The sequence below is a fragment of the Pristiophorus japonicus genome, chromosome 6 (assembly GCF_044704955.1).
Source record: "Pristiophorus japonicus isolate sPriJap1 chromosome 6, sPriJap1.hap1, whole genome shotgun sequence".
Taxonomy (NCBI): domain Eukaryota; kingdom Metazoa; phylum Chordata; class Chondrichthyes; family Pristiophoridae; genus Pristiophorus; species Pristiophorus japonicus.
Window position 1 is genome coordinate 69,719,810 of NC_091982.1, and position 15,470 is coordinate 69,735,279.

Below are 15,470 nucleotides of genomic sequence, written 5' to 3' on the forward strand. Positions count from 1 at the left end.
GCTCCCTCAGTACTGCCCCTCCAACAGTGCAGCGCTCCCTCAGTACTGCCCCTCCAACAGTGCAGCGCTCCCTCACTACTGCCCTTCCGACAGTGCGGCGCTCCCTCAGTGCTGCCCCCCCGACAGTGCGGCGCTCCCTCAGTGCTGCCCCACCGACAGTGCGGTGCTCCCTCAATACCGACCCTCCGACAGTGCGGCGCTCCCTCAGTACCGCCACTCCGACAGTGCGGCGCTCCCTCAGTACCGCGGCGCTCCCTCAGTACCGCCCCTCCGACAGTGCGGCACTCCCTCTGTAGAGCGGCGCTCCCTCAGTACCACCACTCCGACAGTGCGGCACTCCCTCAGTACTGCCCCTCCGACAGTGCAGCGCTCCCTCAGTACCGCCCCTCCAACAGTGCGGCACTCCCTCAGTACTGCCCCTCCGACAGTGCAGCGCTCCCTCAGTACCGCCCCTCCAACAGTGCGACGCTCGCTCAATACCACCCCTCCGACAGTCCGGCGTGCCCTCACCATTGCCCCTCCGACATTGCGGCGCTTCCTCAGTACTCCCCCTCCGACGGTGCGGCGCTCCCTCAGAACTGCCCCTCCGACCATGCGGCGCTCCCTCAGTACTGCCCCTCCGACAGTGCGGCGCTCCCTCAGTACCGCCCCTCCGACAGTGCGACGCTCCCTCAATACCGCCCCTCCGACAGTGCGGCGCTCCCTCAGTACCGCCCCTCCGACAGTCGGCACTCCCTCAGTTCCGCCCCTCCGACACTGCGGCATTCACTCAGTTTCGCCCCTCCGACAGTGCGGCGATCCCTCAGTACTGCCCCTCAGACAGTGCGCCGCTCCCTCACCACTGCCCCTCCGACAGTGCGGTACTCCCTCACTATTGCCCCTCCGACAGTGCGCCGCTCCCTCAGAACTGCCCCTCCGACAGTGCGCCGCTCCCTCAGCACTGCCCCTTCGGCAGTGTGTCGCTCCCTCAGTACTGCCCATCCGACAGTGCGGCGCTCCCTCACTACTGCCCCTCCGACAGTGCAGCGCTCCCTCACTACTGCCCCTCCAACAGTGTGGCGCTCCCTCAGCACCGCAACTCCGACTGTGCGGCGCTCCCTCAATATCGCCCCTCCGACAGTGCAGCGCTCCCTCAGCACTGCCCCTCTGACAGTGACTCGCTCCCTCAGCAACGCCCCTCCGACAGTGCGGTGCCCCCTCAGTACCGACCCTCCGACAGTGCGGCGCTCCCTCAGTGCCGCTCCTCCGACAGTGCGGCGCTCCCTCAGTACCGCCCCTGTGACAGTGCTGAGCTCCCTCTGTACCGCCCCCACGACAGTGCTGCGCTCCCTCATAACGCCCCTCCGACAGTGCGGTGCTCCCTCAGTGTCGCCCCTCCGACAGTGCGGCGCTCCCTCAATACCGCCCCTCCGACAGGCCGGCGCTCCCTCAGTACCGCTCCTCCGACAGTGCGGCGCTCCGTCAGTACTGCCCCTCAGACAGTGATGCGCTCCCTCACCACTGCCCCTCCGACAGTGCGGCGCTTCCTCAGTACTGCCCCTCCGACAGTGCAGCGCTCCCAGAGCACTGCCCCTCCGACAGTGCGGTGGTCCCTCCGTACGGCCCCTCCGACAGTGCGGCGCTTCCTCACCACTGCCCCTCCGGCTGTGTGTCGCTCCCTCAGTACCGATCCTCCGACAGTGCGACGCTCCCTCAGTACCGCCCCTCCGACAGTGCGGCCATCCCTCAGTACCGCTCCTCCGACAGTGCGGCCATCCCTCAGTACCGCTCCTCCGACAGTGCTGCGCTCCTTCAGCACTGCCCCTCCATCAGTGCGGCGCTCCCGCAGTACTGTCCCTCCGACAGTGCGGCGTTCCCTCAGTACCGCCCCTCTGACAGTCCGGCGCTCTGTCAGTACTGACCCTACGAAAGTTTGGCGCTCCCTCAGTACTGCCCCTCAGACAGTGCGGCGCTCCCTCAGTGCTGCCCCCACGACAGTGCGGCGCTCCCTCAGTACCGACCCTCCGACAGTGCGTCGCTCCCTCAGTACTGCCCCTCCGACAGTGCGGCGTTCCCTCAGTACCGCCCCTCCGACAGTGCGGCGCTCCCTGAGTACCGCCCCCACGACAGTGCGACGTTCCCTCAGTAATGCCCCCCCGACAGTGCGCCGCTCCCTCACCACTGCCCCCCCCGACAGTGCAGCGCTCCCTCACTACTGCCCCTCCAACAGTGCAGCGCTCCCTCAGCACCGCCACTCCGACTGTGCGGCGCTCCCTCAGCACTGGCCCTCCGACAGTGCAGCGCTCCCTCAGCACTGCCCCTCTGACAGTGACTCGCTCCCTCAGCAACGCCCCTCCGACAGTGCGGTGCTCCCTCAGCAACGCCCCTCCGACAGTGCGGTGCTCCCTCAGTACCGCCCTTCCGACAGTGCGGCGCTCCCTCAGTACTGTCCCTCCGACAGTGCGGTGCTCCCTCAGCAACGCCCCTCCGACAGTGCGACGTTCCCTCAGTACCGCCCCCCCCGACAGTGCGACGCTCCCTCAGTACCGCCCCTCCGACAGTGATGCGCTCCCTCACCACTGCCCCTCCGACAGTGCGGCGCTTCCTCAGTACTGCCCCTCCGACAGTGCGGCGCTCCCTCAGAACTGCCCCTCCGACAGTGCGGCGCTCCCTCAGCACTGCCCCTCCGACAATGCGCCGCTCCCTCAGCACTGCCCCTCCAACAGTGCGGCGCTCCCTCAGCACTGCCCCTCCGACAGTGCGGCGGTCCCTCAGCACTGCCCCTCCGACAATGCGCCGCTCCCTCAGCACTGCCTCTCCAACAGTGCAGCGCTCCCTCAGTACTGCCCCTCCAACAGTGCAGCGCTCCCTCAGTACTGCCCCTCCAACAGTGCAGCGCTCCCTCAGTGCTGCCCCACCGACAGTGCGGTGCTCTCTCAATACCGACCCTCCGACAGTGCGGCGCTCCCTCAGTACCGCCACTCCGACAGTGCGGCTCTCCCTCAGTACCGCGGCGCTCCCTCAGTACCGCCCCTCCGACAGTGCGGCTCTCCCTCAGTACCGCGGCGCTCCCTCAGTACCGCCCCTCCGACAGTGCGGCACTCCCTCAGTACCGCCCCTCCAACAGTCTGGCGTGCCCTCACCACTGCCCCTCCGACAGTGCGGCGCTCCCTCACCATTGCCCCTCCGACATTGCGGCGCTTCCTCAGTACTCCCCCTCCGACGGTGCGGCGCTCCCTCAGAATTGCCCCTCCGACCGTGCGGCGCTCCCTCCGCACTGCCCCTCCGACAGTGCGGTGCTCCCTCCGTACGGCCCCTCCGACAGTGCGACGCTCCCTCAGTACCGCCCCTCCGACAGTGCGTCGCTCCCTCAGTACCGCCCCTCCGACAGTGCGACGCTCCCTCAGTACCGCCCCTCCGACAGTCGGAGCTCCCTCAGTTCCGCCTCTCCGACACTGCGGCATTCACTCAGTACCGCCCCTCCGACAGTGCGGCGCTCCCTCAGTACCGTCCCTCCGACAGTGCGGCGCTCCCTCACTACTGCCCCTCCGACAGTGCAGCGCTCCCTCAGCACTGCCCCTCCGACAGTAACTCGCTCCCTCAGCAACGCCCTTCCGACAGTGCGCTGCTCCCTCAGTACCGACCCTCCGACAGTGCGGCGCTCCCTCAGTACCGACCCTACGACAGTGCGGCGCTCCCTCAGTACTGCCCCTCCGACAGTGCGGTACTCCCTCAGCACTGCCCCTCCGACAGTGCGGCCATCCCTCAGTACCGCTCCTCCGACAGTGCTGCGCTCCATCAGCACTGCCCCTCCATCAGTGCGGCGCTCCCGCAGTACTGTCCCTGCGACAGTACAGCACTCCCTCACTACTGCCCCTCCGACAGTGCTGCGCTCCCTCATAACGCCCCTCCGACAGTGCGGTGCTCCCTCAGTGCCGCTCCTCCGACAGTGCGGCGCTCCGTCAGTACTGCCCCTCAGTGATGCGCTCCCTCACCACTGCCCCTCCGACAGTGCGGCGCTTCCTCAGTACTGCCCCTCCGACAGTGCGGCGCTCCCTCACTACTGCCCCTCCGACAGTGCGCCGCTCCCTCAGAACTGCCCCTCCGACCGTGCAGCGCTCCCTCAGAACTGCCCCTCCGACCGTGCAGCGCTCCCTCAGAACTGCCCCTCCGACAGTGCGCTGCTCCCTCAGAACTGCCCCTCCGACCGTGCAGCGCTCCCTCAGCACTGTCCCTCCGACAGTGCGCCGCTCCCTCAGAACTGCCCCTCCGACCGTGCAGCGCTCCCTCAGCACTGTCCCTCCGACAGTGCGGCGCTCCCTCACTACTGCCCATCCGACAGTGCAGCGCTCCCTCACTACTGCCCCTCCAACAGTGTGGCGCTCCCTCAGCACCGCCACTCCGACAGTGCGGCGCTCCCTCAATATCGCCCCTCAGACAGTGCGGCTCTCCCTCACTACTGCCCCTCAGACAGTGTGGCGCTCCCTCAGCACCGCCACTCCGACAGTGCGGCGCTCCCTCAGCACTGCCCCTCCGACAGTGCAGCGCTCCCTCAGCACTGCCCCTCCGACAGTGACTCGCTCCCTCAGCAACGCCCCTCCGACAGTGCGGTGCTCCCTCAGTACCGACCCTCCGACAGTGCGGCGCTCCCTCAGTACCGACCCTACGACAGTGCGGCGCTCCCTCAGTACTGCCCCTCCGACAGTGCGGTACTCCCTCAGCACTGCCCCTCCGACAGTGCGGCGCTCCCTCAGTACCGCCCCTCCGACAGTGCTGCGCTCCCTCAGTACCGCTCCTCCGACAGTGTGGCGCTCCCTCAGCACCGCCACTCCGACAGTGCGGCGCTCCCTCAATATCGCCCCTCAGACAGTGCGGCTCTCCCTCACTACTGCCCCTCAGACAATGTGGCGCTCCCTCAGCACCGCCACTCCGACAGTGCGGCGCTCCCTCAGCACTGCCCCTCCGACAGTGCAGCGCTCCCTCAGCACTGCCCCTCCGACAGTGACTCGCTCCCTCAGCAACGCCCCTCCGACAGTGCGGTGCTCCCTCAGTACCGACCCTCCGACAGTGCGGCGCTCCCTCAGTACCGACCCTACGACAGTGCGGCGCTCCCTCAGGACTGCCCCTCCGACAGTGCGGCACTCCCTCAGCACTGCCCCTCCGACAGTGCGGCGCTCCCTCAGTACCGCCCCTCCGACAGTGCGGCCATCCCTCAGTACCGCTCCTCCGACAGTGCGGCGCTCCCTCAGTACTGCCCCTCCGACAGTGCTGCGCTCCCTCAGTACCGCCCCTCCGACAGTGCGGCCATCCCTCAGTACCGCTCCTCCGACAGTGCTGCGCTCCATCAGCACTGCCCCTCCATCAGTGCGGCGCTCCCGCAGTACTGCCCCTCCGACAGTACAGCACTCCCTCACTACTGCCCCTCCGACAGTGCTGCGCTCCCTCATAACGCCCCTCCGACAGTCCGGCGCTCCCTCAGTACCGCTCCTCCAACAGTGCAGCGCTCCGTCAGTACTGCCCCTCAGACAGTGATGCGCTCCCTCACCACTGCCCCTCCGACAGTGCGGCGCTTCCTCAGTACTGCCCCTCCGACAGTGCGGCGCTTCCTCAGAACTGCCCCTCCGACAGTGCGGCGCTCCCTCAGCACTGCCCCTCCGACAATGCGCCGCTCCCTCAGCACTGCCCCTCCAACAGTGCAGCGCTCCCTCAGTACTGCCCCTCCAACAGTGCAGCGCTCCCTCAGTACTGCCCCTCCAACAGTGCAGCGCTCCCTCAGTACTGCCCCTCCAACAGTGCAGCGCTCCCTCACTACTGCCCTTCCGACAGTGCGGCGCTCCCTCAGTGCTGCCCCACCGACAGTGCGGTGCTCCCTCAATACCGACCCTCCGACAGTGCGGCGCTCCCTCAGTACCGCCACTCCGACAGTGCGGCTCTCCCTCAGTACCGCGGCGCTCCCTCAGTACCGCCCCTCCGACAGTGCGGCACTCCCTCTGTAGAGCGGCGCTCCCTCAGTACCACCACTCCGACAGTGCGGCACTCCCTCAGTACTGCCCCTCCGACAGTGCAGCGCTCCCTCAGTACCGCCCCTCCAACAGTGCGGCGCTCGCTCAATACCACCCCTCCGACAGTCCGGTGTGCCCTCACCACTGCCCCTCCGACAGTGCGGCGCTCCCTCACCATTGCCCCTCCGACATTGCGGCGCTTCCTCAGTACTCCCCCTCCGACGGTGCGGCGCTCCCTCAGAACTGCCCCTCCGACCATGCGGCGCTCCCTCAGTACTGCCCCTCCGACAGTGCGATGCTCCCTCAATACCGCCCCTCCGACAATGCGGCGCTCCCTCAGTACCGCCCCTCCGACAGTCGGCACTCCCTCAGTTCCGCCCCTCCGACACTGCGGCATTCACTCAGTTTCGCCCCTCCGACAGTGCGGCGCTCCCTCAGTACTGCCCCTCAGACAGTGCGGCACTTCCTCAGTACTGCCCCTCAGACAGTGCGCCGCTCCCTCAGAACTGCCCCTCCGACAGTGCGCCGCTCCCTCAGAACTGCCCCTCCGACCGTGCAGCGCTCCCTCACCACTGCCCCTCCGACAGTGCGGTACTCCCTCACTACTGCCCCTCCGACAGTGCGCCGCTCCCTCAGAACTGCCCCTCCGACAGTGCGCCGCTCCCTCAGAACTGCCCCTCCGACCGTGCAGCGCTCCCTCAGCACTGTCCCTCCGACAGTGCGCCGCTCCCTCAGCACTGCCCCTTCGGCAGTGTGTCGCTCCCTCAGTACTGCCCATCCGACAGTGCGGCGCTCCCTCACTACTGCCCCTCCGACAGTGCAGCGCTCCCTCACTACTGCCCCTCCAACAGTGTGGCGCTCCCTCAGCACCGCCACTCCGACAGTGCGGCGCTCCCTCAATATCGCCCCTCAGACAGTGCGGCTCTCCCTCACTACTGCCCCTCAGACAGTGTGGCGCTCCCTCAGCACCGCCACTCCGATTGTGCGGCGCTCCCTCAGCACTGCCCCTCCGACAGTGCAGCGCTCCCTCAGCACTGCCCCTCCGACAGTGACTCGCTCCCTCAGCAACGCCCCTCCGACAGTGCGGTGCTCCCTCAGTACCGACCCTCCGACAGTGCGGCGCTCCCTCAGTACCGACCCTACGACAGTGCGGCGCTCCCTCAGTACTGCCCCTCCGACAGTGCGGTACTCCCTCAGCACTGCCCCTCCGACAGTGCGGCGCTCCCTCAGTACCGCCCCTCCGACAGTGCTGCGCTCCCTCAGTACCGCCCCTCCGACAATGTGGCGCTCCCTCAGCACCGCCACTCCGACAGTGCGGCGCTCCCTCAATATCGCCCCTCAGACAGTGCGGCTCTCCCTCACTACTGCCCCTCAGACAATGTGGCGCTCCCTCAGCACCGCCACTCCGACAGTGCGGCGCTCCCTCAGCACTGTCCCTCCGACAGTGCAGCGCTCCCTCAGCACTGCCCCTCCGACAGTGACTCGCTCCCTCAGCAACGCCCCTCCGACAGTGCGGTGCTCCCTCAGTACCGACCCTCCGACAGTGCGGCGCTCCCTCAGTACCGACCCTACGACAGTGCGGCGCTCCCTCAGTACTGCCCCTCCGACAGTGCGGCACTCCCTCCGCACTGCCCCTCCGACAGTGCGGTGCTCCCTCCATACGGCCCCTCCGACAGTGCGACGCTCCCTCAGTACCGCCCCTCCGACAGTGCGTCGCTCCCTCAGTACCGCCCCTCCGACAGTCGGCGCTCCCTCAGTTCCGCCCCTCCGACACTGCGGCATTCACTCACTACTGCCCCTCCGACAGTGCGCCGCTCCCTCAGAACTGCCCCTCCGACCGTGCAGCGCTCCCTCAGAACTGCCCCTCCGACCGTGCAGCGCTCCCTCAGAACTGCCCCTCCGACAGTGCGCCGCTCCCTCAGAACTGCCCCTCCGACCGTGCAGCGCTCCCTCAGCACTGTCCCTCCGACAGTGCGCCGCTCCCTCAGAACTGCCCCTCCGACCGTGCAGCGCTCCCTCAGCACTGTCACTCCGACAGTGCGGCGCTCCCTCACTACTGCCCATCCGACAGTGCAGCGCTCCCTCACTACTGCCCCTCCAACAGTGTGGCGCTCCCTCAGCACCGCCACTCCGACAGTGCGGCGCTCCTTCAATATCGCCCCTCAGACAGTGCGGCTCTCCCTCACTACTGCCCCTCAGACAGTGTGGCGCTCCCTCAGCACCGCCACTCCGACAGTGCGGCGCTCCCTCAGCACTGCCCCTCCGACAGTGCAGCGCTCCCTCAGCACTGCCCCTCCGACAGTGACTCGCTCCCTCAGCAACGCCCCTCCGACAGTGCGGTGCTCCCTCAGTACCGACCCTCCGACAGTGCGGCGCTCCCTCAGTACCGACCCTACGACAGTGCGGCGCTCCCTCAGTACTGCCCCTCCGACAGTGCGGTACTCCCTCAGCACTGCCCCTCCGACAGTGCGGCGCTCCCTCAGTACCGCCCCTCCGACAGTGCTGCGCTCCCTCAGTACCGCCCCTCCGACAGTGCGGCGCTCCCTCAGTACCGCCCATCGGACAGTGCTGCGCTCCCTCATAACGCCCCTCCGACAGTCCGGCGCTCCCTCAGTACCGCTCCTCCGACAGTGCAGCGCTCCGTCAGTACTGCCCCTCAGACAGTGATGCGCTCCCTCACCACTGCCCCTCCGACAGTGCGGCGCTTCCTCAGTACTGCCCCTCCGACAGTGCGGCGCTTCCTCAGTACTGCCCCTCCGACAGTGCGGCGCTTCCTCAGAACTGCCCCTCCGACAGTGCGGCGCTTCCTCAGAACTGCCCCTCCGACAGTGCGGCGCTCCCTCAGCACTGCCCCTCCGACAATGCGCCGCTCCCTCAGCACTGCCCCTCCAACAGTGCAGTGCTCCCTCAGTACTGCCCCTCCAACAGTGCAGCGCTCCCTCAGTACTGCCCCTCCAACAGTGCAGCGCTCCCTCACTACTGCCCTTCCGACAGTGCGGCGCTCCCTCAGTGCTGCCCCCCGGACAGTGCGGCGCTCCCTCAGTGCTGCCCCACCGACAGTGCGGTGCTCCCTCAATACCGACCCTCCGACAGTGCGGTGCTCCCTCAATACCGACCCTCCGACAGTGCGGCGCTCCCTCAGTACCGCCACTCCGACAGTGCGGCGCTCCCTCAGTACCGCGGCACTCCCTCAGTACCGCCCCTCCGACAGTGCGGCACTCCCTCTGTAGAGCGGCGCTCCCTCAGTACCACCACTCCGACAGTGCGGCACTCCCTCAGTACTGCCCCTCCGACAGTGCAGCGCTCCCTCAGTACCGCCCCTCCAACAGTGCGGCGCTCGCTCAATACCACCCCTCCGACAGTCCGGCGTGCCCTCACCACTGCCCCTCCGACAGTGCGGCGCTCCCTCACCATTGCCCCTCCGACATTGCGGCGCTTCCTCAGTACTCCCCCTCCGACGGTGCGGCGCTCCCTCAGAACTGCCCCTCCGACCATGCGGCGCTCCCTCAGTACTGCCCCTCCGACAGTGCGGCGCTCCCTCGGTACCGCCCCTCCGACAGTGCGATGCTCCCTCAATACCGCCCCTCCAACAGTGCGGCGCTCCCTCAATACCGCCCCTCCGACAGTCGGCACTCCCTCAGTTCCGCCCCTCCGACACTGCGGCATTCACTCAGTTTCGCCCCTCCGACAGTGCGGCGCTCCCTCAGTACCGTCCCTCCGACAGTGCGGCACTTCCTCAGTACTGCCCCTCAGACAGTGCGCCGCTCCCTCACCACTGCCCCTCCGACAGTGCGGTACTCCCTCACTACTGCCCCTCCGACAGTGCGCCGCTCCCTCAGAACTGCCCCTCCCACCGTGCAGCGCTCCCTCAGCACTGTCCCTCCGACAGTGCGCCGCTCCCTCAGCACTGCCCCTTCGGCAGTGTGTCGCTCCCTCAGTACTGCCCATCCGACAGTGCGGCGCTCCCTCACTACTGCCCCTCCGACAGTGCAGCGCTCCCTCACTACTGCCCCTCCAACAGTGTGGCGCTCCCTCAGCACCGCCACTCCGACAGTGCGGCGCTCCCTCAATATCGCTCCTCAGACAGTGCGGCTCTCCCTCACTACTGCCCCTCAGACAGTGTGGCGCTCCCTCAGCACCGCCACTCCGACTGTGCGGCGCTCCCTCAGCACTGCCCCTCCGACAGTGCAGCGCTCCCTCAGCACTGCCCCTCTGACAGTGACTCGCTCCCTCAGCAACGCCCCTCCGACAGTGCGGTGCCCCCTCCGTACCGACCCTCCGACAGTGCGGCGCTCCCTCAGTGCCGCTCCTCCGACAGTGCGGCGCTCCCTCAGTACCTCCCCTGTGACAGTGCTGAGCTCCCTCTGTACCGCCCCCACGACAGTGCGGCGCTCCCTCAGTACCGCCCCTCCGTCAGTGCGGCGCTCCCTCAGTACCGCCCCTCCGACAGTGCGGTGCTCCCTCAGTCCTGTCCCTCCGACAGTGTGGTGCTCCCTCAGTACTGCACTGATGTGTCAACCTGAATTTATGTGCTCAAGTCCACACTTTCTGACTCACAGGCGAGAGTGCTGACCACTGAGTCACGGCCGACTCTGTACACACCTCGTACGCAATATACAATATAAACACACATACCTACATACAGGCAGACACTAAGTATATAAATGCACCTGGCTGCCACATACTGGCCCCCCTGTGACCCCCCCCCCCCCCACAAACTGACCTCCCGGTGACGCCCCACATACTTACCCCCCCAGTGACCCCCCATATACTGATCCACCAGTCATCCCCCCACATACTGACCCCCCGGTGACCACCCCCCCACTTATTGACATCCTGGTGACCGCCCACATACTGACTCCCCCAGTGACCCCCCACATACTGACCCCCCAGTGACCCCCCATATACTGACCCCCCACATACTGACCCCCCGGTGACCACCCCCCCACTTATTGACATCCTGGTGACCTCCCACATACTGACCCCCCCAGTGACCCCCCCACATACTGACCCCCCGGTGAGCCCCCACATTCTGACCCCCCCCCCCCCGGTGACCCCCCCCACATACTGACCCTCAGTCTGTCAGAGCCTCACTGACCGCGATCAGGGATCGGATTGACCGATGCTCAGTGACCGGGAATATCTTGAAATAAATCAGCAACAGACATTCCCGTGGCTTCTCCCCGAGCCCCTCCCCTTACCGGAGCCCCTCCTCCCTCCCCCAGCCCCTTCCCCTCCCCTCGAGCCCGCTCCCCGAGCCCTCTGCACTCGAGTCCACTCCCCAAGCCCTCCCCGAGCCCACTCCCGAGCTTCCTGTGGGGCCGCTGTCTTCACGGACACACAAAGAGCAAATGCCAGCTTGGTGAAACTTATGGAATCCTGTAACAAATGCTACTATAGAGATTCGCGGAGAGTCGCGGAGATGTAAGCGGCTGTCACCTCGTAGGCCAGTGGGCTGGTCAGGCATCGTGCAATGGGCCCACACCAGCCCGGCAGCGTTGTGGTCAGCGGTGGGCCGCTGTGAGTGAGGATCGGTTTCAAATAACTGGTTAACTTCCGTGAAGGAAAAACAAATTAACAGCCTGGCTGGAAGGGGAGGAAATGGCCGAGTGAAAAATCAGAAATTGTCAGTATGTAAAAGCCAGTGTTTCCCACAGCGGGGAGAGAGGAGGAGAATGTTTTTACCGCGAGCTCGTGATCTGGAATGTGTTGCTTCCCTGTTCCTGTATCCCTTCATCCCCTTCTCCAGTCTAATCCTGAATGTTGACAGTTTCTGCCTCAACCACTGAAGTTTTTCTTCGTATGTCATAGAATTACAGAAATTTACAGCACAGAAGGAGGCCATTTCGGCCCATCATGTCCGCGCCGGCCGACCAACAACTACCCAGCCTAAACCCACTTTCCAGCTCTAGGTCCGTAGCCCTGTAGATTACGGTACTTCAGGTGCACATCCAAGTACTTTTTAAATGTGGTGAGGGTTTCTACCACCCTTTCAGGCAGTGAGTTCCAGACCCCCACAACCCTCTTGGTGAAGAAATTTCCCCATATCCCCTCTAAACCTCCCCCTAATTACTTTAAATCTATGCCCCCTGGTTGTTGACCCCTCTGCCAAAGGAAATAGGCCCTTCCTATCCACTCTATCCAGGCCCCTCATAATTTTATACACCTCACTCAGGTCTCCCCTCAGCCTCCTCTGTTCCGATGAAAACAACCCCAGCCTATCCAATCTTTCCTCATAGCTAAAATTCTCCAGTCCCAGCAACATCCTCGTAAATCTCCTCTGCACCCTCTCCAGTACAATCACATCTTTCCTGTAATGCAGTGACCAGAACTGCACACAGTACTCCAGCTGTGGCCGAACCAGTGTTTTATACAGTTCAGGCACTGCCCCCCTGCTCTATGCCTCAGCTAATAAAGGCAAGTATTCCGTATGCCTTCTTAACCACCTTATCTACCTGGCCTGCTACCTTCAGGGATCTGTGGACCTGTACTTGCTGATAACAGCCAGGCTGATGTGCTGAATAGCTCCCCTCCCTGCTCTCCCGCATCTTCCCCGAGTCTCCGGAAATTTATTGATTCATCTCCTGCTGTGGGAAATGTGGGAGAGGATCACAGGAGACGGGATAAAGACAAGCATCATCCAATCGGGTATCGAAGGGTCTGCTCGCTTTCCGATTGGCCGCGGGCCGTGAGGATGGACTTGTCGGGCGACCAATGGCGGGAGCAGGCAGTTACAGGTCATATGATTGGTGAAACAGTCAATCAGATTTGGAAACCTGGCCCCCTCATGTATCCATTGTCTGCCCTGGAGCTCCCCCTGCTGGGCCATCCCACACATTGCAGGAGATGTGACTCGCCGATTCACATCTCCTGATCTCTCTCTCCCTCTGCACCTTATCGACCAGAACACGCGCTTCAAACGCTGCCCTCTGTTCACCCGTCCTTCACTCCAATGAGCAAGTGGGACGAGCACACTCTGGTTGGCAGTTTTAGGGCTGGCGGGACGTTTGAGAGGATCACTAATGTCAACAGTCAATGAAGGAGAGACAGATTATCCACTGAGCCCAATGTTGGCCAGTAACATTACCCCACCCCAGGATAGCCAGTGGGGTGCATGGAACTGTCAGATCAAACCTGCTGGAGTTGCCAGAGAGAATCAGCCTGGGGACATGTTCTAGGCAGAGCCCAACCTGCACCTGCTGACCGATGATTACTAGGGTGTCCCCTAGGACCAGAGCACTGTCCTGTCAGAGATTGTGTAGAATGGGCCCGCACCCTCTGGAGTTTAGAAGAATGAGAGGTGATTGCATTGAAACACAAGATTCTGAGGGGGATTGACAGGGTAGATGCAGGGAGGATGTTTCCCCCAGGCTGGGGAGACTAGAACCAGGGGTCACAGTCTCAGGATAAGGGGTCGGCCATTTAGGACTGAGATGAGGAGAAACTTCTTCACTCAGAGGGTTCTGAATCTTTGGAATTCTCTGCCCCAGAGGCCTGTGGAGGCTCAGTTGTTGAGTATATTCTAGGCAGAGATCGCTAGATTTTTGAGCACTAAGGGAATCCAGCGATTGGGTGGGAAAGTGGATGTGCACCCATGATCTTATTAAATGGCGGAGCAGGCTCGAGGGGCCGAATGGCCGATTCCTGACCCTAATTCTTACGTTCTTATGTTTTAGATGATGTCTCTAGGGGGACTGAAAACTGGTGGGTCTGATAACACAATCTGACTACATTTAAGGATGAAAATACTGCAATGAATCCAGCGACAGATTGAGCTGCCTGTTGTGACAGTGAGCACTGTGCACAGAGATCAATTTACATCTCATGCTCATGGCGGAGCAGGCTCGAGGGGCTAGATGGCCTACTCCTGTTCCTAATTCTTATGTTCTTATGAAGTCTCACGGTGAAATGCGGCCCGCTCCATCACTGTGGGGGGAAGCAGAGGTTGGGGCAGATGGTCCCAGCAGACAAAGGATACTTGTGATCGAACGTGTACCACAGCCGGAAGAGCCAAGCGCTCTCAGCCTTCGTGTTCGTTCCCTGCCCTTCAGGAACGTCCTATAGAAATAGAAAAGGTTAAACAGTGTGAATCGTCATTGACACACGCACACACCTAAAACACTTCACACAAAGTAAAATCTTTCCCTCTGCTCCCTCCTCCCAACAATAGCCAATGAGAGAAGGTTTAACATTCTGAGAGAGACAGCGAGCGTTTCCTGAGCTCCCATTGGGCCACATCATCACCTGATCAAACTTCATTTTTTTCACTTGGAAAGTTTGTTCAAAGTTTTTCCCCAGTCAGGTGAGGTCAGCAATATTATTCTTCGTGGCACAAGCTGCCCGACAATCAGTTAACAATATTTACGGGGCTGTGGGGAGAGAGTGGGGGGAGTGGGATTGATTGGATCGCTCACAGCACGAGGGGCCGAATGGTCTTCCGTCTTCCCCCGTACTGTGAGATTCTGTGGCTCTCCGCTATTTCTTTCCCACATTAAATAAACTCCAGATTTAAGTGAAAAACAAACTGCTGAAAGTTCCCCTCAAACTCCATCAGAGCGCATTGTGCCCCGTGTTATACTCACTGCGCTCCCGTCCTGCGATTGGTCGATATGTACAGATTGGTCCTGGTCAGCATCGACTCCCACTCTGAAACCAGTAAAACACACGCTTACCATACACCCTCAACATCCCTCACATCACAGAGTAAAACACACGCTTACCTCTACAGTTATACACCCTCAACATCCCTCACATCACAGAGTAAAACACACACTTACCTCTACAGTTATACACCCTCAACATCCCTCACATCACAGAGTAAAACACACACTTACCTCTACAGTTATACACCCTCAACATCCCTCACATCACAGAGTTAAACACACACTTACCTCTACAGTTATACACCCTCAACATCCCTCACATCACAGAGTAAAACACACGCTTACCTCTACAGTTATACACCCTCAACATCCCTCACATCACAGAGTAAAACACACACTGCTAGTTATACACCCTCAACATCCCTCACATCACAGAGTAAAACACACACTTACTGCTAGTTATACACCCCAAACATCCCTCACATCACAGAGTAAAACACACACTCACTGCTAGTTATACACCCTCAACATCCTCCACATCACAGCGGCAACATGCAGAGCCAAGAAAGAGAGCCATTTCCCGTTCTCTTAATCTGACCTGGAGCTGGAAACTTACCAGCATCTCCCAACCTGACCTCACCCAGTCTAATCCCACCTCTCCCCTCACCCTGTAATATCCCACCCAGTCTAATCCCACTCTCCCCCTCACCCTTTTAAGAGATGGTTGGATGGGCCCTTAAAGTGCAGTAACCTGCAGGGTTATGGACCTAGAGCTGGTAATTGGGATTAGACTGGATGACCTTTTGTTGGACGGTGCAGATATAATGGTAAGCATTGCAGGGAATAGAATACGGCCAGGGTGATCTCCTGGACTAGTGTCGATCGC

At 62.5% G+C, this 15,470-nt stretch overlaps 1 protein-coding gene across 1 annotated transcript in view; it reads right to left on the bottom strand.

The window, feature by feature from the left end:
• The window catches only part of slc9a6a (solute carrier family 9 member A6a), a 142,365-nt gene that overhangs the window by 11,496 nt on the left and 115,399 nt on the right, over positions 1 to 15,470 (bottom strand). Inside the window, exons 13-15 of the mRNA XM_070882067.1 lie at positions 14,564 to 14,627; positions 13,960 to 14,039; positions 11,421 to 11,526 (exon numbers count right to left, since the gene is read on the bottom strand). Of these exons, the coding sequence (XP_070738168.1) occupies positions 11,421 to 11,526; positions 13,960 to 14,039; positions 14,564 to 14,627 (250 nt within the window). The remainder of the gene's footprint in view (positions 1 to 11,420; positions 11,527 to 13,959; positions 14,040 to 14,563; positions 14,628 to 15,470) is intronic.